We start from the raw sequence: 27,189 nt of genomic DNA on the forward strand, positions 1-27,189 counted from the left end.
GTAAGTGAAATCTATTGTGTAATGGTCAACTCTTGGATGTGACTAGATCAGAGAGAAAGCAGAAACTCAGTTTAACTGAGCTGTTGATAAAGATAGAAAAAAACTTCAAAAGGACAAATCAAAAATGCAGATTTTGTTAGGATTTAGCTGCTTGTGGCCTTTATAGGAAAAAAAAAAATCCAGAAACATCAATGGCCATTTACTATGAGCAAGTACTTATTTTTATATTCAACTGAGCTCTCCTCAGTAATGTTTTTAGTTGTTTGAAAATACATAGAAAAGAATATTTGATCAGATAAAGCTGATTTTGTACTTTATAGTTAAGCTATGGAATTAAAAAACCTTAAAATATTTTGATCAGTGGTATAAAACAAAAGTACTCCTCTACATCAGTCTCAAAGCTGACATACTCTCTTCAGGTTACTCAAGCTTACTTGATTCCTTTCTTCAAAAATGTTTAAACAATAATAACAACGCCAGCTTCCTCACCAGCCTTTCCCTCTTGCCTTTCTTTGTTATAGTAACCAGAGATCTATCACCTGAAGGCGAGGAAAGTGGATATCAGGAAGGAGAAACTTTAGAGGTCTAGATCCCTATTATTTTGGTAACCTATCCAGCTTATGATCCACGTACACAAGATAAGACAGAAGTTTTATTTCTTGCTCTCTAGCATCTTAACTGTCTCTAACTTTCAGCAAACTGAGATCTCCCATTTTTAAACAAATAAACAAAACATCCCCTGAAAAACGATTAAAACTCTATGTTGATGACATCCTTTAATTAAAACTGCTAGAAGCTGATTTCATTACCCCTTTGGTATTGGTGCTTGTGTTCTGAATAACTAAACTAGTTCTCAAAGGTGCTATACCACCGTTTCCTTAAGCTCCCTAGTAGGCACCAAAAGTTTTAAAATAGATTAATAAGAGATAAACTAAAGGTAAAATGATTTTAAAAGGAAAATTTAGAATTTTCCTTATAAACCAACTGCACAAAGTCCATCACAGGTAACAGCTACAAAGAAATACCTGTTTAATTGTTTAAAACTACTGACATAATCCTAATTCATCTTTAGTCAACCACATTATACTCTTTTGATTTATAATTATGCCCTGTCATTCAGTTTATTCTCACAGAAATTTCCTGGGAAATTTTCCTTTTCATCTTCTTCTAAGAATCTTATAGCATCCAGGACATGTCAAGTATACAAGTAATCTCCTTTAGGTTCAAAAGTGTTTTCTGAATCTTTACTAGTTTTAGTCCCTAGAAATTTTTTTTTAAATAAAAGAATAATATTAAACATTATAAAAGTAATGCATATTCACTATAAGAATAGAAAATACATATCAACAAAAATAAAAGCTATACCTATATTACCACCTGAGATAACTGCAAACATTCCAGAGTATTTCAATCAAATTTCTTTCTATATACAAGCAATAACAATTAAAACCAAAATAAAAAAAAATGCCATTTACAAGAAGATGAAATATTTAGGTATAAACCTAAATATGAAGGGATTTGTGTATGTGGAAAACTACAAAACTCTGACAAAAGAAACAATAGAAGATCTAAATAAATGGTGAGGTATATATACCATGTTCATGGACTGTAAGACTCAAAATAGTGGACTCAATTCTCCCCACAATGATTTACAGATTGAACACAATATCGACCAAAGTCCCATCAAGATTTTTCTGTAAGTATAGACAACTCAGTGTACAATTGAATGGAAAGGGAAAGAACTAGAACAGCTACAGCAATTTCATAAAAGAAAAGTTTAAAGAATCAAATTATGTGACTTTAACACTTACTATAAAGATAAAGAGAAATCAGGACAGTGTGGTCTTGGTGCTGGGACACATACCTAAGTAAGTGCAACACAAGAGAATTGAGAGTACAGAAATCAATTCACACAAATGTGATCACTTCACTGAATCTTTGAAAAAGATACAACAACAATTCAATGGAGAAAAGATAGTCTATTCAAAAAATAGGGAACAAGTGATTACCCATGTGTAAAAAAATTAACCTTGATCTAAACCTCACACTATGCAAACATGAACTCAAGATGCATCATAGATTGAAATATAAAATATGAAACTATAAAATGTCTGAAAGAATATACAAGAGAACATTTTTTTAACTGCAGTTGGGTAACAAGTTCTTGAAAATGGTGCCAAAAGCCTGACCCATAAATGAAAAGACTTATAAACTGGATTTCACCAGATTTCAAAACTTCTTCTCTGCCAAGACAACAAGAAACAAAAACAAAAAACCAAAAAACTGTCAAGAGAATTAAAAACAAACCATAAACTAGGAGAAACTTTACAGATATCACATTTCCAGTGAGAGACACAACTAAATATTGGAAAAAAAATCTCAAAATTCTAATTAAAAGTCAAGAAAGGATCTGGACACTTCATCAAAGATGATATAAGGATAACAAACAAGCATATGAAAGGATATTCAATACTGTTAGCCATTAAGCAAATGCAAACTAAAACCACAGTGAGATAGATACTATCCAACCATTAAAGGGCCAAAACAAAAAATACTAACAATAACAGATGCTGGTGAGGATAGAGAGCAATTAGAACTCTCATTTTGCTGAGAGTCTCATTTTTCTGGTGGGAATGCAAAATTGTACAGACACTCTGGAAAACAATACAGCTGTTTCCTATAAAGTTAAGTATACACTTATTATATGATCTGCAATCTCCATTTGAAAATTTACTCCAGAGAACTGAAAACCATGTTCACACAAAGACTGTACACAAATGCTCCCTGCAGCTTTATATGTGATAATCAATAGCTATAAATAAGCCAAATGTTCCTCAGTAGAGAAGCAAACTACAATACATCCATAAAATAAAATATTACAGAGGAACAAACTACTGATACATGCAATAACTCATATGAGTCTTCAAATATTATGTGAAAGAAGCTGGTCTCCAAAGGTTACAATGGTATAATTCCATTTACATGAAATTCTCAAAAAGATCAAACTATAGTAATAGAGAACAGATTAATGGTTGCCAGAATTTAAGGATGAGGGGAGGATGTGACTATAAAGTATGAGGAAGTTTTTCAGGGTGGTAAAACTGTTTCGTATCCTAGTTGTGGTGGTGTTTACATAAACCTATACATATTCATAAACTGAACATCAAAACATAAGTAAATTTATTAGTAAAGGAAAAAAAGGATGACTAGATTGGCTTACTTACCATACTTAAGATTACTTGCCATATTATTCCTAAAATGTTTGTAACAAGCAATAGAATAGTACACATTAAATTTCAAGGTAGAAACCTATATATGGGTCAAGAAGCAACAGTTAGAACTGGACATGGAGCAACTGGTTCAAAATTGGGAAAGGAGTATGACAAGGCTGTATACTGTCACCCTGCTTATTTAAGTTATATGCAGAGTACATCATGTGAAATGCTGGACTGGATGAATCAAAAGCTGGAATCAAGACTGCTGGGAGAAATATAAACAACCTGAGTTATGTAGAAGATACTACTCTAATGACAGACAGTGAAGAGGAACTAAAGACCCTCTTGATAAGGGTGAAAGAAGAGAGTGAAAAAGCTGGCTTGAAACACAACATTAAAAAACTAGGATCATGGCATCCAATCCTATCACTTCATGGCAAATGGAAGGGGGAAAAGTGACAGCAGTGATGGATTTTATTTTACTGGGTTCCAAAATCACTGCAGAAAGTGACTGCAGCCATGAAATTAAAAAAAAAAAAAAGATGCTCGCTCCTTGGAAGGAAAGCTATGAAAACCTAGACAGCAAGCATATTAAAAAGCCGAGAAATCACTTTGATAACAAAGGTCTGTCTAGTCAAAGCTATGGTTTTTCCAGTAGTCATGTATGGATGTGAGAGTTGCACTATAAAGAAAGTTGAGTGCCAAAGAATTGATGCTTTAGAACTGTGGTGCTGGAGAAGACTCTTGAGAGTCTCTTGGACTGCAAAGAGATCAAACCAGTCAGTCCTAAAGGAAATCAATCCTGAATATCCACTGGAAGGACTAATGCTGAAGCTCTCATACTTTGGCCACCTGATATGAAACAGCTGACTCATTGGAAAAGACCCTGATGCTGAGAAAGACTGAAGGCAAAAGAGGAGGCATCAGAGGATGAATCGTTAGATAGCATCACCTACTCAATGCACATGACTTTGAACAAACTCTGGGAGATAGTGAACGACAAGGAAGCCTGGTATGCTGCAGTCCACGTAATCACAAAGAGTTGGGAATGCCTCAGCGACTTAACAACAAGAAAATTATAAAATGAATATATGCTCATTATAAAAACAGTAAATAAAGATCAATAGAAATTTTAAAAACCTTCACCTATAATTCTTGATGTAACTACAGTAAGCAGTTTGGAATACTTCAATTCAAACTTAAATATTTGAATTGTTTCTAATTTTCATTATTACAAACCACCCAGACTCTAATGGTAAAGAACCCACCTGCCAATGCAGGTAGACATAAGAAATGTGGGTTCTGTCCCTGGGTCGGGAAGATCCCCTGGAGAAGAGCATGGCAACCCACTCCGGTATTCTTGCCTGGAGAATCCCATGGACAGAGGAGCCTGGCAGGCTGCAATCCATAGGGTTGCACAGAGTTGGACATGACTAAAGCAACTTAGCACGCTGAGATGAACATTCTTGTAGCTGTATCTTTGCAAACATCTATCACTTAACTCAAAAAAAGTTATTTAAATGTACTTTTCTAGCACAACCTAACACTGAGTACCATTATTAAGGCATTTGTTTTTCTACTAATCTGTAAGAGTCTTTTATATTATATGTAATTATCTCATTATATATTTTATAATAATCTTTTTCAAATTGTGGTTTGCTATTCAGCTTCATTAATGGTCTCTTTGGATAAAATGCTTTTTTAAAGTTAAGTCTATTCTTTATTTCATTTATGGCTTCTGATATTGGTGTCTTTGTTTCTAGTAAGAGCATTTAACACATTCATTTATTGTGATAATCGACATATTTGGTCCTATTTTAATTCTCAAACTTTTTAATATATTCTTATTTCCATTTCCCCCTATCATTTGCTATCTTAAGTTTCCTTTGCATTATTTTAAAATTAGTAACTTTAAAGTTATATGGCCTATTTTTTCTTCTTTTAGTTAAACTTTAATTTTATTGGAATTGCTATGATCCATATTATTATGGATTTTAAATTTTGAAAATTTTTTTCTAAAATTAGTATTAAGTTTAAAAGCAGATTAAGAGGAAGTATTCAGACATGTACTGTATATTTTCCTGATTTCACTGTTCATTGCTGCTTATTCTCTTTTTCAATAAATTTACAAATGCACAATAGCTTGGCTGTATCATCTATTTTTCTCAGACTGCTCTAGCCTCCTGAGATTTCTCTACTGCTTCCTGGTGTTTAGTATTGCATGGGAGAAGTCTGATGCAAACCTGACTGTATGTGTGTTTGTGTAATGTGTTTGTTTCCATGATTGTTGTTTGTTTGATATTCAGAAATTTCACTAGGATACGTCTAGATGTGGGCCTTTTTTCTCCCACATATTGAGTGTGTGCACTTTTGATCAGAATTCCCTTTATTTTGCTTTGCATTGCTTTTCCTCTATCTTCTGTATCCACACTGTAAAGAATGAGTTAGTATTCTCTCAGTTTCCTACTATTTTGTTTGCTGAGTTTATTTCTGATTCCATTTTTAATTTACCAGTTCTTCATATATGCCTGTAATTATTTTCTATTGCTTTATCTTAAAAAAAAAAAAAAGAGGTTTATGTGAATCTTGCCAATGGTGGGAACTAATGTGTTATCTGCCAAGGACTGCACAGGTCTCTGATCAATTTATTTATGGCAAAGTTTAGATTTGATCAAGTTTTAGTTTTCTCAATCAGATGTTCAGTTTGTTTGTGAGGAAGAGGGAAGGAGTTATAATTATATGGATCTGCAAAGTAGGAGTGTTTTATTACACTGAAAATCTTTATCTACTCCATTAAAAGACCATTCCTATTGTCCTAGATTCTTACAACTATATTGAGTTCTGTATAAGCATCCCTAAACCATGTAAAGCAAGAGAGGTAGAAGAGGTGATGAGGTGTGTAAGAGAAACAGATTTACTATTAAGACAGTATCATTTACTTCATTATTGATTCCTGCCTAAAAGGAAAAACAATAAAAGTGTAGAATAATATCCAATGACATAATTTATTTGAAAATTGAGTCAGGTCTTCCTATATATTTGAAATTCTCCTACTATGATTAGTGTTAGCCACCCTAGAATGATTAGTATTCTTAGAGTATGTACTTTTCCCTGAATATCTTTAACTACAGACATAATTATTTTGTATTATATAACTGAAAGCTTGATTAGTTCATCATATTTTATAATATAATTTACTTATTTCTTGAACTTCTTAAATAGCTTACTGTTTGTGTTATTTTTTAATCAAGGAAATGATCATTAGATTGGTTGATTACCCCAGGCCTGAGGCTGGGGGCGGTGGCAGCCAAAAGGAGCTACCCCATGTTCGAGGTAAGGAGCGGCGGCTGCGTTTTGCTGGAGCAGCCGTGAAGAGATACCCCAAGTCCAAGGTAAGAGAAACCCAAGACAGTAAGCACTGAGAGAGGACATCAGAGAGTAGACAGACTGAAACTACGAACGCAGACAACAGGAGAATCTGATCACACGGACCACAGCCTTGTCAACTCAATGAATGGCTTATCATGCCATGTGGGGCCACCCAAGATGGAAGGGTCATGGTGGAGAGGTCTGACAGAATGTGGTCCACTGGGGAAGGGAATGACAAACCACTTCAGTATTCTTGCCTTGAGAATCCCATGAACAGTATGAAAAGGCAAAATTATAGGACACTGAAAGATGAATTCCCCAGGTTGCTAGGTGCCCAATATGCTACTGGAGATAGTGGAGAAATAACTCCAGAAAGAAGGAAGGGATAGAGCCAAAGCAAAAACACCACCCAGTTGTGGATGGGACCAGTGATAGAAGCAAGGTTCGATGCTGGAAAGAGCAATATTGCAGAGGAACCTGGTTAGGTCCATGAGTCAAAGCAAATTGGAAGACGACAAGAGTAAACATCGACATTCTGGAAAAGTGAACTAAAAAAGATGGACTGGAATGTGTGAATTTAACTCAGATGACCATTATATCTACTACTGTGGACAGGAATCCCTTAGAAGAAATGGAGTAGCCATCCTAGTCGACAAAAGAATCCGAAATGCAGTCCTTGGATGCAATCTCAAAAACGACAGAATGATCTCTGTTCGTTTCCAAGGAAAACCATTCAATATGGTAATCCAAGTCTATGCCCCAACCAGTAATGCTGAAAAAGCTAAAGTTGAATAGTTTTATGAAAACCTACAAGACCTTCTAGAACTAACATCCCCAAAAGATGTCGTTTTCATTACAGGGGACTGGAATGCAAAAGTAGGAAGTCAATAAACACCTGGAGTAACAGGCAAATTTGGCCTCGGAGTACAGAATGAAGCAGGGCAAAGGCTAATAGAGTTCTGCCAAGAGAACGCACTGGTCATAGCAAACACCCTCTTCCAACAACACAAGAGAAGACTCTACACATGGACATCACCAGATGGTCGACACTGAAATCAGACTGATCATATTCTTTGCAGCCAAAGATGGAGAAGGTCCATACAGTCAGCAAAAACAAGACTGGGAGCTGACTATGGCTCAGATAATGAACTCCTTATTGCCAAATTCAGACTGAAATCGAAGAAAGTAGAGAAAATCACTAGACCATTCAAGTATGACCTAAATCAAATCCCTTATGACTATACAGTGGAAGTGAGAAATAGATTTAAGGGATTAGGTCTGATAGACAGAGTGCCTGATGAACTATGGATAGAGGTTTATGACATTGTACAGGAGACAGGAATCAAGACCATCCCCAAGAAAAAGAAATGCAAAAGTGCAAAATGGCTGTCTGAGGAGGTCTTACAAATAGCTGTGAAAAGAAGGGAAGTGAAAAGCAAAGGAGAAAAGGAAAGGAATACCCATTTGAATGGAGAGTTCCAAAGAATAGCAAGGAGAGAAAAGAAAGCCTTCTTCAGCAACCAATGCAAAGAAATAGAGGAAAACAAGAGAATGGGAAAGACTAGAGATCTCTTCAAGAAAATTAGAGATACCAAGAGAACATTTCATGCAAAGATGGGCTCAATAAAGGACAGAAATGGTAGGGACCCTAACAGAAGCAGAAAATATTAAGAAGAGGTGGCAAGAATACACAGAAAAACTGTACAAAAAAGATCTTCACGTCCCAAATAATCATGATGGTGTGATCACTCACCTAGAGCCAGACATCCTGGATGAGAAGTCAGGTGGGCCGTAGGAAGCATCACTATGAACAAAGCTAGTGGAGGTGATGAAATTTCAGTTGAGCTATTTCAAATCCTGAAAGATGATGCTCTGAAAGTGCTGCACTCAATATGCCAAAAATATTTCCAAAATTTGGAAAACTCACCAGTGGCCACAGGACTGGAAAAGGTCAGTTTTCATTCCAATCCCAAAGAAAGGCAATGCCAAAGAATGCTCAAACTACCACACAATTGCACTCATCTCACACGCTAGTAAAGTGATGCTTAAAATTCTCCAAGCCAGGCTTCAGCAATACATGAACCGTGAACTTCCAGATGTTCAAGCTGGTTTTAGAAAAAGTAAAGGAACCAGAGATCAAATTCCCAACATCCACTGGATCATCAAAAAAGCAAGAGAGTTCCAGAAAAACATCTCTTTCTGCTTTATTGACTATGCCAAAGCCTTTGACTGTGCGGATCATGATAAACTGTGGAATATTCTAAAAGAAGCAGGAATACCAAACCACCTGACCTGCCTTTTGAGAAACCTGTATGCAGGTCAGGAAGCAACAGTTAGAATTGACATGGAACAGACTGGTTCCAAATCGGGAAAGGAGTATGTCAAGGCTGTATATTGTCATCCTGCTTATTTAACTTATATGCAGAGTATACCATAGAAATACTGGGCTGGATGAAGCACAAGCTGGAATCAAGATTGCTGGAAGAAATATCAATAACCTCAAATATGCCGGTGACACCACTCTTATGGCAGAAAGTGAAGAATTAAAGACCCTTTTGATGAAAGTGAAAGAGGAGAGTGAAAAATTGGCTTAAAGCTCAACATTCAGAAAACTAAGATCATGGCACCTGGTCCCATCATTTCATGGCAAATTGATGAGGAATTTGGAAACAGTGGAAACAGTGGCTGACTTTATTTTGGGGGCTCCAAAATCACTGCAGATGGTGACTGCAGCCAAGAAACTAAAAGATGCTTACTCCTTGGAAGGAAAGTTATGACCAACCTAGACAGCATATTAAAAAGCAGAGACATTACTTTGCCAACAAAGGTCCGTCTAGTCAAGGCTATGGTTTTTCCAGTGGTCATATATGGATGTGAGAGTTGGACTATTAAAAAAAACTGAGTGCCGAAGAACTGATGCTTTTGAACTGTGGTGTTAGAGAAGAATCTTGAGAGTTTCTTGGACTGCAAGGAGGTCCAACCAGTCATCCTAAAGGAGATCAGTCCTGAGTGTTCATTGGAAGGACTGATGTTGAAGTTGAAACTCCAAATCTTTGGCCACCTGATGCGAAGAACTGACTCATTTGAAAAGACCCTGATGCTGGGAAAGATTGAGGGCAGGAGGAGAAGGGGACGATAGAGGATGAGATCGTTGGATGGCATCACTGAGTCAATGGACATGAGCTGGGTAAACTCCAGGAGCTGGTGATAGACAGAGAGGCCTGCTGTGCAGAAGGGGATGATACAGGATGAGATGGTTGGATGGCATCACTGAGTCAATGGACATGAGCTGGGTAAACTCTAGGAGTTGGTGATAGACAGGGAGGCCTGGTGTGCTATGGTCCATGGAGTTGCACAGAGTCAGACATGACTGAGCAACAGAACCGAACTGAACTGACACATTACAATTTGTAAATTTAAGGTGCATGGCCTTATTACTTTTAATACTTTTATATACTGTAATATGACTGTCAAGGAAGTAATATCTATCATGCTACATCATTACTATACAGTATTATAGATTATATTCATTATACTGTGCTTATTTACTGCTAGTTTCAAGTTTGTACCCTTAAATACAATCTATATTATACCCCCACTTCTATCCCCTGGTAAATACCATTTTACTGTTCTTTTTTCTTTTTATAGGTTTTACTTTTATTTTCAGATTCCACATTTAAGTGATATTATGTAATACTTGTCTTTGTCTGACTTATCTTGCTTAGCATAATGCTCAACGTATATCCATGCTGTCACAAATGGCAGGATATCTTTCAGTCTCATGTGGCTGAATAATATCCCATTGCAGATACATGTTATCTTTTTTATCCACTCATCCACTGATTGACATTTGGGCTGTTTCTATACCCTGGCCTATTGCGAATGATTTTGCTGTAAACATGGGTGTGCTATCTTGTCAAAACCCTGATTCCATTTCTTTTGGCATATACTCAGAAGTGGAACTGCTGGATCATATGGTAGCTTTATTTTTAATTTTTTAAGGGAATTTCTGTATTGTTGTCCATAGAGGCTGAACTAATTTACATTCTCACCAACAGTACGTAAGGGGCTGCCTTTTCACCACATCTTCACAAGCACTTGACTTCTTGATGGCCATTGTTACAGTTGTGAGGTGTATCATATAATATGAGCAAACCAAATTCAAGAACACATTAAAAGGATTATCACCATGGCCAAGTGCAATGTATGTTTTCTTGCATCCAACCTGGATGCAAGAATGTTTTAACATGCAAATCAGTAAGTATAATTCATTACATACCTCAAAATAACATAATAAAGATCATATATGATAAACCACTGTTAACATTATAATCATTGAAGAAAAACTGAAAGAGTTTCTTCTAAGATCAGCTACCAGACAAAGTTGCCCACTCTCACCACCCCTATTCAGTTGTCACAGATAGTTGTCAGTTATCTGTGGGGGACTGGTTCCAGGAGCTCCTGTGCATACTAAAATCCTTGGAAGCTGAAGTCCCTTGTATAAAATGGTATAGTTCAATAAATACAGTTGGCCCTTAGTATCCCTGGATGTAAAACCCATGGATATGGAGAATTGACTGTACTGGAAGTCCTAGCTAGAGCAATTAGGCAAGACAAAGAAATAACAGGCATTCAAATCGGAAAGAAAGGAGTAAAACTGTCATTATTTGCTGACAATATGATCTTACATAAAGAAAATCTTAAAGAATTAGTAATAAAAAACTCTTGGAACTAATCGATGATTAGTTGGTTAGTGGCAACTAATTAAGTGGCAGGTTACAAAATCAACTTATAGAAATTACTGGCATTCCTTCATACTAATGATGAAGTATCTAAAAAAGAAGTGAAGAGAGCTATCTCATTCATAACAGCTTCCAATATAATAAAATAGTTAGTAATAAACTGAGCCAAGGAAGTGATAAATCTGTACAGTGAAAACTAATTTTTCTGAAAAAAATAAAAGGACACAAACAAATGGAAAGACATCCATGTTTATGGATCAGAAGACTGCTGTTTTTCCAAAATGAGTAAACTAACAAAGATGATGTCCATAATTAAGACTGAATACTTTCAGAGGCTGAAAATCTTTTCCAGTTGCTGTATTTTCTTTCACTGTGTACTATTTAAGGAAGATGACCAGAACCCAATCAAAAAGTTGTATGGGATTTATCAAGTTCAGGGGAGCTGACCTTAGCCTGTAACGCTTAATAAATAAAACTTTTAGCTTCCAAGTGTTAATGAGGATCTGACTTCCTTGATTTCATTTTCCAAACTCATAGCTTAGATAACTAAGCTCCAGAATTTGTCCTTATTATTGGATTTAAAAGTTAAATTTAACTGCAAAGTGAGAACTAGAATGAGTTAGATATTTAACAAAATTCCCAGTGGCCTGCTGGCTCTATTTATCAAAGACTCATGTCTTCTCAGTGTGACTGCACTGAAGATTAAGTTCATTCCTAAGTCCCACAAAATTCTCAATAAAATACTAAAGTTTATATATCTTTTCATTTTTAGAGTTGTTTGCTTTAGAGACTGTACAAGGGCAATCTTTCTCCTTTTTTGGTGGAAGCTAGGGGGGTCTTTTCCAATGAGTCAACTCTTCGCATGAGGTGTCCAAAGTACTGGAGTTTCAGCTTCAGCATAATTCCCTCCAAAGAAACCCCAGGGCTGATTTCCTTTAGAATGGACTGATTCATGGGGTCTCAAAGAGAGCAACTGAACTGAACTGAACTGAGGGGGCTCTGGAAAAGGAACCATTTCTACCCTCTACAAACTTATTCTCAAATCTTTCATGAAAAATACAGAAACCTGCTCTCAATCTGCTAGTTCTACTGAAAGTGACTAATACTAAGCCATGAGGCCTGCACTATAGGGAGACTTGGGGAAGCTGGGGGAATTCATCAGGTTAGTCATATATGACTAGAAAGCATACCATTCAGTTGAACTTCAAAATAAGGATTGGTCTCTTTAGACTTTGTGCTAAATTACACTCCTTCAGTTAAAAATGTGGAACTTTTATCCTGCTAAGGTTATTTCCATAAGTTTAAACATAATTTTAACCACAAAAAGTTCACATGTTCATTTATTAGGTGGTTTGGGAACAGTTCCAAAGAATTATTAATGGCTAATTCTGGGATTTACTCCTTGAACAATGAACACACATGAATTTTCACTCATATTATCATGAGTTTTTCAAACACCCATCAGGAGAATAAGAGACCTCTAAGCACAGAAATCTACTTAACTTCCTAGGCAAGGTGTTGTCTCCCAGGTAAATAAGCATTTTATAAGCTTATTCAACCTTTTTTTAAATTAAGCAAAACAATCAATCCCAGCCATGACTCCTTCCTTCAACATTATGCTTAAATATTGAAATGCTGTGAAAAGTGAGAATAACAAATATATCTAACCTGATTTTCCTTATTCTCAATAACGTCAGTTCAATAGTCAGGTGTCAGCAGAACCACATATTTAACTGAATGCATATATCAAACTATTAAAAGGAAATCAGTTCTGAATATTCATTAGAAGGACAGATGTTGAAGCTGAAACTCCAATACTTTGGCCACCTGATGCGAAGAAATGGCTCATTTGAAAAGACCCTGATGCTGGGAAAGACTGAAGGCAGAAGAGCAAGGGATGACAGAGGATGAGGTAGTTGGATAGCATCACTGACTTGATGGATATGAGTTTGAGTAAGCTCAGGGACTTGGTGATGGACAGGGAAGCCTGGCATGCTGCAGCCCATGGGGTTGCAAAGAGTGAGACACGACTGAGTGACTGAACTGATTCTTATTTGGAAAATATTTTCATCTATTTTATAATGTTAGTTGCTCAGTTGTGTCTGACTCTTTGCAACCCCATGGAGTATATACAGCTCACCAGGTTCCTCTATATATAAAATTCTCTAGGTAAGAATACTGGAGTGGGTAGCCATTCTCTTCTCCAGGGGATCTTCCCGAAACAGGGATCGAACTGGATCTCCCACACAGCAGCAGATTCTTTACTGTCTGAGCCAGTGATATTTTAAATAAGCTTATTATCAAAGGTGTTTATTATATCCATAGTATCTGCACATTTAAAACAGAAACTTGAGAGGATATTCTGAGGACTTAAACTGACAACATCTAGACTGTCAGTAAGTAAATCTTCTCCATGTACTTTCATGAAGTACAGCATCATTTTAACTTTCAGACCTTTGGCAAAGCCTAACTTTACAATGTATATAGACAGTTTTAAATTATCTTTTTATGTACAAGCTATCAGCAAGAAGACAGACTCTGGCAGACTTAAAATTTAGATTCTTTCTACACTTCAGATTCTCTTCCTTTGGAAGGTACCAATAATGTAGGTTGACTTCTGAAGGCCTTGAGCCATCTTTCTACCCTTTACATTGTAAAACTCTGGAAGTTCACACCAATACTTTTATACAGTAGTTAACAAGTGAAGAGCTTTTCCAAAATCACTGCAGACGGTGACTGCAGCCATGAAATTAAAAGATGCTTACTCCTTGGAAGGAAAATTATGACCAACCTAGACAGCATATTAAAAAGCAGAGACATTACTTTGCCAACAAAGGTCCAAGGCTATGGTTTTTCCAATGGTCATGTATGGATGTGAGAGTTGGACTATAAAAAAAAACTGAGTGCCGAAGAACTGATGCTTTTGAACTGTGGTGTTAGAGAAGAATCTTGAGAGTTCCTTGGACTGCAAGGAGATCCAACCAGTCCATCCTAAAGGAGATCAGTCCTGAGTGTTCATTGGAAGGACTGATGTTGAAGCTGAAACTCCAATACTTTGGCCACCTGATGCAAACAGCTGACTCACTGGAAAAGACCTTGATGCTGGGAAAGATTGAGGGCAGGAGGAGAAGGGGACGACAGAGGATGAGATGGTTGGATGGCATCACCGAGCCAATGGACATGAGTTTGAGTAAACTCCAGGAGGTGGTGATGGACAGGGAGGCCTGGGGTGCTGCAGTTCATGGGGTCGCAAAGATCGGATATGACTGGGTGACCAAACTGAAATGAAGAGCTTTCCAAGCAGAATTCAAGAGTCATAGCAAGAATATGAATATGACTCATGAGTTTTCATTAATAACTGTCTTTATACATTTAACTGATACTCTGGTATTACACAGATCCTGGTGTGGCAATAGGGGTGTAAAAAGTAAAGATGGAAGTTTCTTGATCTCCTTAATTTATAAGAGCTTGGGGCATCTACAGTTACCCAGTGCTTCATAAATTCCAGTAGATGGGAAGATGAAAATGACAAAGAAGGCTGGAGAACATCATGGTCAGAGGGTCTTAGCCTTAAATAAGTCAAAGATATATACACAAAGAGGCAGGAGAAATGATTTAGGCACCCCACTCCAGTACTCTTGCCTGGAAAATCCCATGGACGGAGGAGCCTGGTAGGCTGCAGTCCATGGGGATGCAGAGTCGACACGACTGAGCGACTTCACTTTCACTTTTCACTTTCATCCATTGGAGAAGAAAATGGCAACCCACTCCAGTGTTCTTGCCTGGAGAATCCCAGGGACGGCGGAGCCTGGTGGGCTGCCGTCTTTGGGGTCGCACAGAGTTGGACACAACTGAAGCGACTTAGCAGCAGTAGCAGTAGCAGCAGCCAGTGACTCATTGGAAAAGACCTTGAAGCTTGGAAATGAGGGCAAGAGAACGGGGTGGCAGAGAATGAGATAGTTCAATAAAATCACTGACTCAATGGAGATGAGTTTGAGCAAACTCCGGGAGATGGTGAAGGACAGGGAAGCCCAGCATGCTGCAGTTCACAGGTCACAAAGAGTTGGACATGACTTAGTGACCAAACAACAATGGCCAGTGAGAAAGAGCTTGATCCTAATCAGCTTAATTCAGAGGTATGTGGGTCAAGAAAGAATGAGCAGCAAGAATTTGAGAAAGCTGCAGGGGAAACAATATTTTTTGTGGAGGGCCAGGTTTCAAGACAGATTTAAAGCAAGTGTGGGATTAGCTGAATAGTTTCACCAATCTGGGGCCAGAGAGAAACTGCTTCCAAGTGAATCCTCATGAAGAGCTTCTGGGATAGTGGAAGGACTTTTAAGTTTCTTCAGAAAAAGTCAGTGGAGGACCTCTGGGGAGATAATGTGGATAGGGATTTGCCTGCCAATGTAGGGCACATGGCTTCAATCCTTGATCCAGAAAGATACCACATGCCGTAGAGCAACTAAGCCCATGAGCCACAACTATGGAGCCTGAGGTCTAGAATCCATGAGTCACAACTACTGAGCCAAAGTTGGCGCAGCTACTGAAGCTCGTGTGCCTAGAGCCTACGTTCCACAATAAGAGAAGACACTGCAATGAGAAGCCAGAGTACTGTAATTAGAGAGTAGCCCCCTGCTTCACAACTAGAGAAAGCTTGCATGCAGCAATGAAGACCTAGTGCAGACAAAAACAAAAAGTCAGCAAAGCTCAGGTTTGATGGGACTCCAAGGGAATCCTATACTAGGTGGGCAGGCTGAGAAAAGATCAATTCAGGTCCAGAACTTTCACCATGTAATTTAAAAAACAAAACAGAACACAATGGCAGATCTTTGCAGATTTAGGGTAAAAGGTGATGCCTTCTCTGATGCCAGCCACAGTCTAACCCTATCTTAAAAAAATGTATAATAACTGGAGTTATTAATCCTCAAGGCCATTTTAGATAAGGAGTTTAACATACATTAGAGGCCAAAATTAAGAAGTTAAGCAGAATGAGCTACAGATTTAATCATAGCTAATTACATAACCTTTAACAAACCATTCTTAACTGTTCTGTACTGTGCTTTCCTATTTAAGAAAAACTACTCATGACACTGTCTGAGCCTCTTCTGTTATCACAGACAAATTAGACCATGTTTCTAAGAGCTCTTCGGAAGAAAGAAGCTAAAAAATATGCTTTTTAAACCTAACTGCCAAACTAGAAAATCTTGCTAAGAAATTATAATTGACAACTTAATGCAGAGAACAACAGAATAAATCTAAGACAACTTAAAATTTACTATTTTTAAGAGTTAGCAAATATTGAAAAATAAGTTGAAAACTACTTTGGAGTGAAATGACAATGTCCATCTCTATACTTTGTCTTGAGACTCATATTCAACCTTACTAGGGCCTAAAAAATAAAATCTGAAACAGTAAGATATCATTTTCTCCTTATCTGAATGTCCAAAAAATTTAAAGATTAATTACAACTAGGGTTGAGAGTACTTTAGGACACTGCTAGCAGATGGATACACTGGTTCAATCTTTTAGAAGAGTAATCTGGCAATATTTATGCAGATATACTCTGATGGCCAAAAGTGAAGAGGAACTAAAGAGCCTCTTGATGAGGGTGAAATAGGAGAGTGAAAAAGCTGGCTTGAAACTAAAAAAAAAAAAAAAAAGATCATGGCATCTGGTTCCATCAATTTGTGGCAAATAGAAGGGGAAAAAGTGGAAGCAGTGACAGCTTTTATTTTTTTTGGTTCCAAAATCATCCTCTGTCAGCCACTGCAGACAGTGACTGCAGCCATGAAATTAAAAGATGTTTGCTCCTTGGAAGGAAAATTATGACAAACCTAGACAGCATATTAAAAATTAGACACATCACTTTGCTGACAAGGGTCCATATAGTCAAAGTTATAGTTTTTCCAGTAGTCATGTACAGATGTGACAGTTGGACCATAAAGAAGGCTGAGCACTGAAGAACTTATCTTTTCAAATTATAGTGCTGGAGAAGCCTCTGGAGGATCCCTTGGACAGCAAGGAGATCAAATCAGTAAATCCTAAAGGAAATCAACCTTGACTATTTATCGGATGGACTGATGCTAAAGCTCCAATACTTTGGTCACCTGATGTGAAGAGTTGATTTATTGGAAAAGACCATGATACTAGGAAAGACTGAAGGTAAGAGGAAAAGTGGCTGACAGAGGATGAGATGGTTAGATAGCATCACCAACTCAATGGACATGAATTTGAGCAAACTCTGGGAGATACTGGAGCACAGACAAGCCTGGCATGCTACTGTCCGTGGGGTCGCAAAGAGTTGGACACGACTTAGTGACTAAACAACAACAAATGTATATATCCTTTAATAATAAAATTCCATTTAGAATACAACTTACTGAAATACTCTTACATGAATGAAGAGATATAAAAACATGGTAAAAAGATGTTTATCACAGCACTGTTTGTTTAAAAAAATCTAAATGTATTGGTAGAGAAATAGCTGGGTAACTGGTAAAAAAAAAAGAATAAAGGTTAGCTATGAGAAAGATTTCTCAAGAGGCAGGTCAGGTGGTCTGGTATTCCCATCTCTCTCAGAATTTTCAACAGTTTATTGTGATCCACACAGTCAAAGGCTTTGGCATAGTCAATAAAGCAGAAATAGAGCTTGAGAAATCTGTATGCAGGTAAGGAAGCAACAGTTAGAACGGGACATGGAACAACAGACTGGTTCAAAATAGGAAAAGGAGTACGTCAAAGCTGTATATTGTCACCCTGGTTATTTAACTTATATGCAGACTACATCATGAGAAACTCTGGATTGGAAGAAACACAAGCTGGAATCAAGATTGCTGGGAGAAATATCAATAACCTCAGATATGCAGATGACACCACCCTTATGGCAGAAAAAGAGGAACTAAAAAGCCTCTTGATGAAAGTGAAAGAGGAGAGTGAAAAAGTTGGCTTAAAGCTCAACATTCAGAAAACGAAGATCATGGCATCTGGTCCCATCACTTCATGGGAAATAGTTGGGGAAACAGTGGAAACAGTGTTAGACTTTAATTTTGGGGGCCCCAAAATCACTGCAAATGGTGACTGCAGCCATGAAATTAAAAGATGCTTACTCCTTGGAAGAAAAGTTATGATCAACCTAGATAGCATATTCAAAAGCAGAGACATTACTTTGCCGACTAAGGTCCGTTTAGTCAAGGCTACGGTTTTTCCAGTAGTCGTGCATGGATGTGAGAGTTAGACTGTGAAGAAGGCTGAGTGCCGAAGAATTGATGCTTTTGAACTGTGGTGTTGGAGAAGACTCTTCAGAGTCCATTGGACTGCAAGGAGATCCAACCAGTCCATTCTGAAGGAAATTGGCCCTGGGTGTTCTTTGGAAGGAATGATGCTAAAGCTGAAACTCCAGCTCATGTGAAGAGTTGACTCACTGGAAAAGACTTCGATGCTGGGAGGGATTGGGGGCAGGAGGAGAAGGGGACGACAGAGGATGAGATGGCCGGATGGCATCACTGACTCAATGGACATGAATCTGAATGAACTCCGGGAGTCGGTGATGGACGGGGAGGCTTGGCGTGCTGCGATTCATGGGGTCGCAAAGAGTCGGACACGACTGAGTGACTGAACTGAACCGAAATGATGAGAAAGATAGCCTTTATGAACTGATACAGAGACATATTCATAAGGAATTAACTGGAAAAAAATTAACTTACCAGACAGTGACCCTATTTTTGTTTAGAAACTACAATCAATAGAGCCCTTTAGAAACTACAATCAATAATTGCTATATTATTTACATAAGAAACACATATACCAAACATTTATCCCAACAGACAGTCATATTAATGTTTTAAGCAAAGGGCTCTAGGCATAATTCAATATATGCAAAATTTTAAAAATATTTGTGTTTTATATCATATCTTTGGGAAGAACAAATTAAAAGAAAAGGTTCCTACTTTTTGTGAGGGCATACTTAATTCTAGAGCCCTTCTGGTTGAAATTGTGACTAAAACTCCACAGACATTTATAACACGACACAAAATGACATCTAAAATAACAATGTGCTAAAATTCAATGTGTTACAAGTAACTGAAATATCTTCTAAGTTACTTCTGTCTTTTAAAATCTAATGAAAGATCTAAGATAAGCAGATTTAAAGTGTTGGTGGCTTGTCTTTCTTGCATGAGACTATTGTACCACCAAGAGCCATCAATGAGCAGGCTTCATACTGACCTTTGTATATAGCTGTTAAGTATTTATATGCATGTATTTCATCTAACTATGAATTGGTGCATAAATTTTACATGTTTTTTTATTATATACCTCTTTAATTTGAACCTTTACTTTGGCAAACACATTATGCCAAAGAGGCTAGCACAGGTTTAGTTTTTGCTGATGCTGCTTCTGGATGAACCATTCAGTAGGATCCCTATCCTGAGATATTATAGTTCTGATATACATGATCTGTGGCCAAAGGGACATTGACTATTATTATACACAGAGCAGAGAAACATTCTTTTAAGTAGGCTAGCAGATGGTTACAAATTAGCACGATGCCCCCAAAGCCTGACAAATTAGTCATTTGCTAGATACTCACATCAGCATAGTGGCCTATCATATCACATCGATCACAGCGTTTTCTCCAGGAAGCTCTTTCAAGACATCTGTGAGTAGAAGACATAGGCAAAGAACAGCCTAAGCAAAAGCGGGCCGGACAGGCATATTGGAGATGTCCTCTCTCGGAACAGAGGCAGCAGGGGCGGACTTTCTAGGTGGCAGACAAACGAAAAAAATCTCTTTAGCAAAATACTTCAGTCTCAAATAGAATACTTCTTTTTCAGTATAATTGCTTAAAAAATTATTTCCATTTGGGAACCCAGTGAAGGTCAAGTCAAACATAACTGTAAAATCAAACAAAATATCTTAAGTCAGAGTCTTAACAAAAGCCACCTGTATTCTGTGGTCGCCACAAAGGCTTAGTCCACATGTATACTATTAGTTGGCATCTATTCTTATGCCTTGCTTTGTAGAACATTGACAAAGTCGAATGTATCTAAGATGGAAAGTAGCATGATGAGGATCTGGAAGCTAAGTCTAGGAGAAAGATACAGAAAGAGGTTGCTTTGCCTGAAGAAACAAAGGTAAAACACGAAATAAGATGGCCACCTCCAATACCTGAAAGACAATCATTTGGAAGGAGCAGGTAAGGGATGAAATATTTGTTAAGGGCTCACTAAGTGTCAAGAAATGCCTAAGAGTTCTGTGTTATTTCAAAGGCTAATGTATCTGTTGAACATAATTTACATCGATAAACATTTATAAATGCCTAAAATTATAATTTTCCAGCAATGAAAATTATCCCACAATGAAACAAGCTGTGTCATAAAGTAGAAGACTTAGAACCAAAAACGAGTCAAGAATCAATCTGATTCAACCTCCTCATTTTACAGTAAAGAAAAGAGAAGCACAAAAGGTGAAATGATTTGCTTAAGGCTGTACAACTTTTAATGGGATACTGAAATTGATTCTGGCTGTAGATTTATTATCCTTTACTACTACTCGAGGCTGTGACTTACACGAACATTTAACATGAAATGTAACCCATATATTATATAACATTTGAATTGGAAGGTATTAAAGGTTCTAACCCTACTATTTTAACAATATGGAAAGAAACATTTATTTCACATACTTGTGGGAAGGGGCAGTTTTTTGACAAATGGCCACATTTGTCACAATTTCTACAGGTAACATTTTTGTTGGCTGTATAGTATCGATGGGTCCATTTTCCAGATGATCTTTTATTACCTATCTGTGCCTAAGGGAAAAAAAGATCAAAAATTAAAATTATTTCACTCTGTTCAACAGAATTAACAATCATAATCTGTTCAATTTAGAAGCTAGCAACAGGGAACTTTATGTTCTTAAAGGAGTTAGAAAAATTTAAAAGGGTACCCTGAAGACAGCTCTGCTTTTTGTTTGCCCATCTCTTGTATTCTTTTACACTTCTCCATATGATTCCGTTTCTCTTTTATCTTACCCTGCTTACAGTTCAGGTCTAGTAAGGGTGCTGGTGCATCATTCAGACATCACAGTGGCATTCAGAGTCAAAGATATTGCTGACATATATCAATGTATACCACATTTCTCTGAATGAGAGGCTTGCTTAAATTTTTAGTTAGGCGTTGGTGTTTTTTATGATTTTGCCATTTACAAAGTTATAAAACCATAGAGCCACCAAATACATTCCTTCTTTTGAACAGCCCAGGGTTAATCCCTACAAATTGGATTTTAACTTCTAACAGAGAAAAAGATAATGTCTTCCCCCTAGAGTCCTTTTAAGAACTATTCTTCCTACACTGATCCAATTCTGATGTCCCATATTCTAGCCAAAATCCAATATCATGCAAGAGAGTATTAGCAAAACATATGATACAGACTATCTAAAGGGGAAAAACTAAATGTCAACCATGCTTTTATCTTGTTTGGTTTAATTTTTGAAAAAAAGTTCATGTTTCACTTATTATCCTACTGAATTAGCCAAGTAGGTCTCAAAAGGAGACACAATATAATTATCTCTTAAAACTTTCCTTATACCAAACTGTAAAATTATTCTTTTCTAGCCATCTCTCACAATTAAGGCTAATAATTGAGAAAGACAAACACCTGCCACATCCTAAATATAGACTAACCATTTCCTTACACTGAAGAAGCAGTTATTTCCGGTGTTGATCTTGAGTGGTACCAGGCAAAATGGCTGAGAGGACTCATCATAGCAGAGAAGAAGCAAAAGGGATAGGGGACTAAATCATTATGGTAATTAACTGACTGGAGAAAATCAAGGCTTAACCATGCTTCTGAAAAATTCAACCATCCATAAACTAAAATTAAACTTTTTCTTACAAGATACTTGGACTGCTGCTATGTTTAAAAAGCTTATTAAGTCATCACAATGAAGTAAAAGGAAACTATGAATCAAAGGAAATTATTAATCTATTATTTATAACTTTGATTTTACCTCAATGTCTTTGTCACTGATGAACCAGTTCACATCATCTTCTCCTACAAAACAAATAAAACATGTTACTCAATCTTTACACCTTTAAAGCACTTGATTGACAATAATTATTCAATTTGTTAGTACTGATATTGAACTACAAAGGTATACTGAGAAATGTAAATCCCTTAACCTCTTGACTCTGTTACTACTTCTGTGGCTCTGAAAATACTTAACCTCTCTTAATCTGTTTCCTTACCTGTGAAACAGGAGTAACAGTATTTTCCCTGTATAGTATACCTAAAAAATCAGATGAGATGTGTGAATCAGATGAGATATGTGAAAATGCTTTGAACATCATCAAACTGTAAATCTCTGAAGAGACCAAAAACCCAACAGCAGGTGCAAAAAAGAAATCTTATCTGAACTTCCCTTATCTGACTAAAGCCTGTTTCATGAGCTAGCTGCCACAGCCCCTTTCCACAACTCAGAGGTCTCTAATCAGGAAAGTCACTGACCATGGGTACCAGGACATTCCTCCAAAATTGTGGAAAGACACACATCACAACCTTCTATCTTCGGAAGCTCTAAATTCTCCCTTCTGTTAAGTTGGTATACAAACTTTTACCCTTCAGCAAGTTACTCATTACTGAGTGCCTTTGGTCTTTTCTCCTGTTACTCTCACTACTGTCAGTTAATTCGCAGGCCTCCCCACCATTCAGACCCAAGTAGGTAGAAGAAAGGTATTTCCTTCCAATATCAGTATTAACTGTGTCCACCAGCTTCACATTGTAGTTAACTTCATTGTAACATTTTAAAAAGCTGGACTATGAATATTATCTCATGATTAGAGCTAGGAATTTAGCACTGTATTTTTTACATCAAAAATAGTGAAATAAGAGAGGTCAAATATCTAGCAGCTGGCGATTGGTTTAAAAATACAACGGTAAAAACCTAGTGGGGTGGGGAGCTCTACCTTTTCCTTTATCAGCTTTTCTTCTCCTTGCACTGCCCCTTTACAAACTTGCAAATGGTTGCTATTTCCTTGGTCCATCCATGGCCAAGGAGGAAGGGACATATGACTAATGCAGAAGCTAAGGTGTCAACAAGGGACTGAATGATTTTTTCTTCCCCTAAAGCAAAGTTAAGATTTCCTTTCTCCTACCTACCTTCTTTTCTATCTCAGAAAAAAACAAAACAAAATAAAAAACACAAATTGAGCTTGACTCTTCTTTGAAAGGAATTCTGAAGAGACATGAAGTAATCTACATTTTCCCAGGACCACCCTTATGGCAGAAAGTGAAGAACTAAAGAGCCTCTTGAAAGAGGAGAGTGAAAAAGTTGGCTTAAAGCTCAACATTCAGAAAACTAAGATCATGACATCCGGTCCCAACACTTCATGGCGGAGATGGGTCCTGGGTGTTCACTGGAAGGACTGATGTTGAAGCTGAAACTCCAATACTTTGGCCACCTGATGTGAAGAGGTGATTTATTGGAAAAGACTCTGATGCTGGGAAAGATTGAGGGCAGAAGGAGAAGGGGACGACAGAAGATGAGATGGCTGGATGGCATCACTGACACAATGGACATGAGTTTGGGTGGACTCTGGGAGTTGGTGATGGACAGGGAGGCCTGGTATGCTGTGGTTCGTGGGGTCGCAAACAGTCAGACACGACTGAGCAACTGAACTGAACCAGGAGTAAGTGTCTAGAGATATATTTTTTAAATAAAATACTTTTACTAAGAAAACCAACAGGCTGCTTTACAAAAAGACCAATCCATAGGAGAGCAGAGATGCTGTACTGATGATTATTTTCTTTATAAAATTCGGAGGCTGCATCCATATACTGAGAGTGGAGAATACATTAAATAGCCGCAGCTTCTATTCCTTCATCATCACCATCCATGCTATTATTCTTTCATTCAAAGGATTCATCTAAGGAGCATGCTCTGCTGTAACTTTCAAAGCTGCCCTTTGTACCTCAAAGTCCTTCATCATTAAAAGTCAAAATGACCATTAAAAATCACTAATCACAAAACTGACTTAATACTGTCCTTAAAAAAAAATGAACTCCTAAACCAAGGAAATGCAAAATAGCAACTGTTAATCAGCCCCAAACCCCAATAAATTTACACATGAAGAGAGAATATTGAAAAAAGGGAAGGTTTATGAGAGGGATCAGCTCTACTTAGATTGTTTTAACATACCTGTGGAATTCAACAATATCTAGGTTATATACTAACTTCTCAACATGCTACAGAATATTCTTACTATAGAAAGTTGTCAACAAGTATACAAAATAGGCTTAAGTTACAAATGAAATCAGACTTCTTGGTGGTAAATGAAGTAAAGACATCACCAGGAACATACAAGTCAACTGCCCTACTGATGGTTCAGTTTTGATTCTATCCTGGTAATGACAGCTGACACTTTTCCTATCCTGTTTGCTTCTTAACCTTAAATACAAACCTAATGGAAGCTTTTTCTAAGGGCAACTCATTAGAACTTCCACAGGCAGCCATTCTCCACTTCATTAAATTTTTGGTACAGATTTTGTCAGAAACCTGAGTTCCAGTCTTAACCCTATCTCTTATTTGTTATGTGCCAAAGGGCAGGTTATTTATCCTCTCTGGGTCTGTTTAATAATGAATTGGATTAAGTGGTATCTATGGTAACTTCTAGCACGGAGTTTCTGTGATTCTATCAACTTTTCATTCATTACTGGAATCAAATACACTATTACTTAAGTCTACATAACCTAAATCCTCCAGACTTTTGCAACCAACTCAGTGTCTTGCCTTAAAGACAATGTCCCACAGGGCCGAGGAGCACCCATCTTCTCTGTGTGTACTGCCACCATCACATAATATAAAATGGGATTGCCCTAAAGTGTAAAATTAGGACTGTCCTCAGTTCAGTTCAGTTCAGTTCAGTCGCTCAGTCGTGTCCGACTCTTTGCGACCCGATGAATCGCAGCACGCCAGGCCTCCCTGTCCATCACCAACTCCCGGAATTCACTCAGACTCACATCCATCGAGTCCGTGATGCCATCCAGCCATCTCATCTTCTGTCATCCCCTTCTCCTCTTGCCCCCAATCCCTCCCAGCATCAGAGTCTTTTCTGATGAGTCAACTCTTCGCATGAGGTGGCCAAAGTACTGGACTTTCAGCTTTGGCATCATTCCTTCCAAAGAAATCCCAGGGCTAATCTCCTTCAGAATGGACTGGTTGGATCTCCTTGCAGTCGAAGGGACTTAGTCGGCAAAGTAATGTCTCTGCTTTTGAATATGCTATCTAGGTTGGTCATAACTTTTCTTCCAAGGAGTGTATTTTAATTTCATTGATGCCTAATTTCGACTCTTATCTACCTGTTAGCCTTCTCTTGGCTAAGATCTGGGATTATGATTCTTTTCAGACTTTAGAATTATAATCAAAGCAATAGCTGGTAACTCTGTCTTTGCATTAAATGTGCTCAAGTTTAACAAACATGTATTGAACGGTTACAATAAGCAAGGTGCTGTGAAAGTGAAAGTGAAGTAGCTCAGGTGTCTGACTCTTTGCGACCCCGTGGACTGTAGCCTACCAGGCTCGTCCCTCCATGGGATTCTCCAGGCAAGAATACTGGAGTGGGTTGCCATTTCCTTCTCCAGGGGATCTTCCCGACCCAGGGATCAAACCCGGGTCTCCAGCATTGCAGGCAGATGCTTTAATCTCTGAGGCACCAGGGAAACCGTTCCACCAGGGAAGGTGCTATCCTGCTGCTGCTGCTGCTGCTGCTAAGTCGCTTCAGTCATGTCTGACTCTATGCGACCCCATAGACGGCAGCCCAGCAGGCTCCCCCATCCCTGGGATTCTCCAGGCAAGAACACTGGAGTGGGTTGCCATTTCCTTCTCCAATGCATGAAAGTGAAAAGTGAAAGAGAAGTCGCTCAGTCGTGTCCAACTCTTAGCGACCCCATGGACTGCAGCCCACCAGGCTCCTCCATCCATGGGATTTTCCAGGCAAGAGTACTGCAGTGGGGTGCTACTGCCTTCTCTGGAAGGTGCTATAGGGTAAACAAAAATGAGTAAGAGCTTGTAACCAAGTTATAAGCTGAGTGCTGAAGAATTGATGCTTCTGAACTGTGGTGTTGGAGAAGACTCTTGAGAGTCCCTTGGACTGAAAGGAGATTCAAGCAGTCCATCCTAAAGGAAATCAGTCCTGAATATTCATTGGAAGGACTGATGCTGAAGCTGAAACTGAAACTCTAATACTCTGACCACCTGATGCAAACTGACTCATTGGAAAAGACCCTGATGATGGGAAAGATTAAAGGCAGGAGGAGGAGGGGACAACAGAGGATGAGATGGTTGGATGGCATTACCAAGTTGATGGACATGAGTTTGAGCAAGCTCCGGGAGTTGGTGATGGACAAGGAAGCCTGGTGTGCTGCAGTTCATGGGGTCGCAAAGAGTCGGACATGAATGGGCAACTGCACTGATTTACAATGCTGTGTTGATTTCTGCTGCACAGCAAAGTGAATAATCACTTATATGTGTGTATATATCGCCTCTTTTTTAGATCCTTTCCCTATATAGATTACAGAGTACTGAGGAGAGTTCCCTGTGCTATACTGTAAGTCGTTATTAGTTATGGACTTTATATAGTGTCTGTATATCTCAATCCCAATCTCCCAAATTATCTGTCCCTCCACTGTCCCCCTTCAGTTCAGTTCAGTCGCTCAGTCGTGTCCAACTCTTTGCGACCCCATGAATCACAGCACGCCAAGCCTCCGTTATCACTATCTCCTGGAGTTCACTCAAGACTCACGTCCATTGAGTCCGTGATGCCATCCAGCCATCTTATCCTCTGTCGTCCCCTTCTCCTCCTGCCCTC

At 38.0% G+C, this 27,189-nt stretch overlaps 1 protein-coding gene across 4 annotated transcripts in view; it reads right to left on the bottom strand.

Moving 5' to 3' along the window:
- Window positions 1-27,189, bottom strand: part of ZCCHC7 (zinc finger CCHC-type containing 7) — a 246,933-nt gene that overhangs the window by 38,695 nt on the left and 181,049 nt on the right. For 2 of the 4 annotated variants that reach the window (XM_069576153.1, XM_069576154.1), the window contains exons 3-5: window positions 22,335-22,378; window positions 21,009-21,134; window positions 19,914-20,084 (exon numbers count right to left, since the gene is read on the bottom strand). In XM_069576153.1, coding sequence (XP_069432254.1) covers window positions 19,914-20,084; window positions 21,009-21,134; window positions 22,335-22,378 — 341 coding nt within the window. The remainder of the gene's footprint in view (window positions 1-19,913; window positions 20,085-21,008; window positions 21,135-22,334; window positions 22,379-27,189) is intronic. The other 2 variants (XM_069576155.1, XM_069576156.1) reach the window with 1 other exon arrangement.

The sequence above is a fragment of the Ovis canadensis genome, chromosome 2 (genome assembly GCF_042477335.2).
Source record: "Ovis canadensis isolate MfBH-ARS-UI-01 breed Bighorn chromosome 2, ARS-UI_OviCan_v2, whole genome shotgun sequence".
Taxonomy (NCBI): domain Eukaryota; kingdom Metazoa; phylum Chordata; class Mammalia; order Artiodactyla; family Bovidae; genus Ovis; species Ovis canadensis.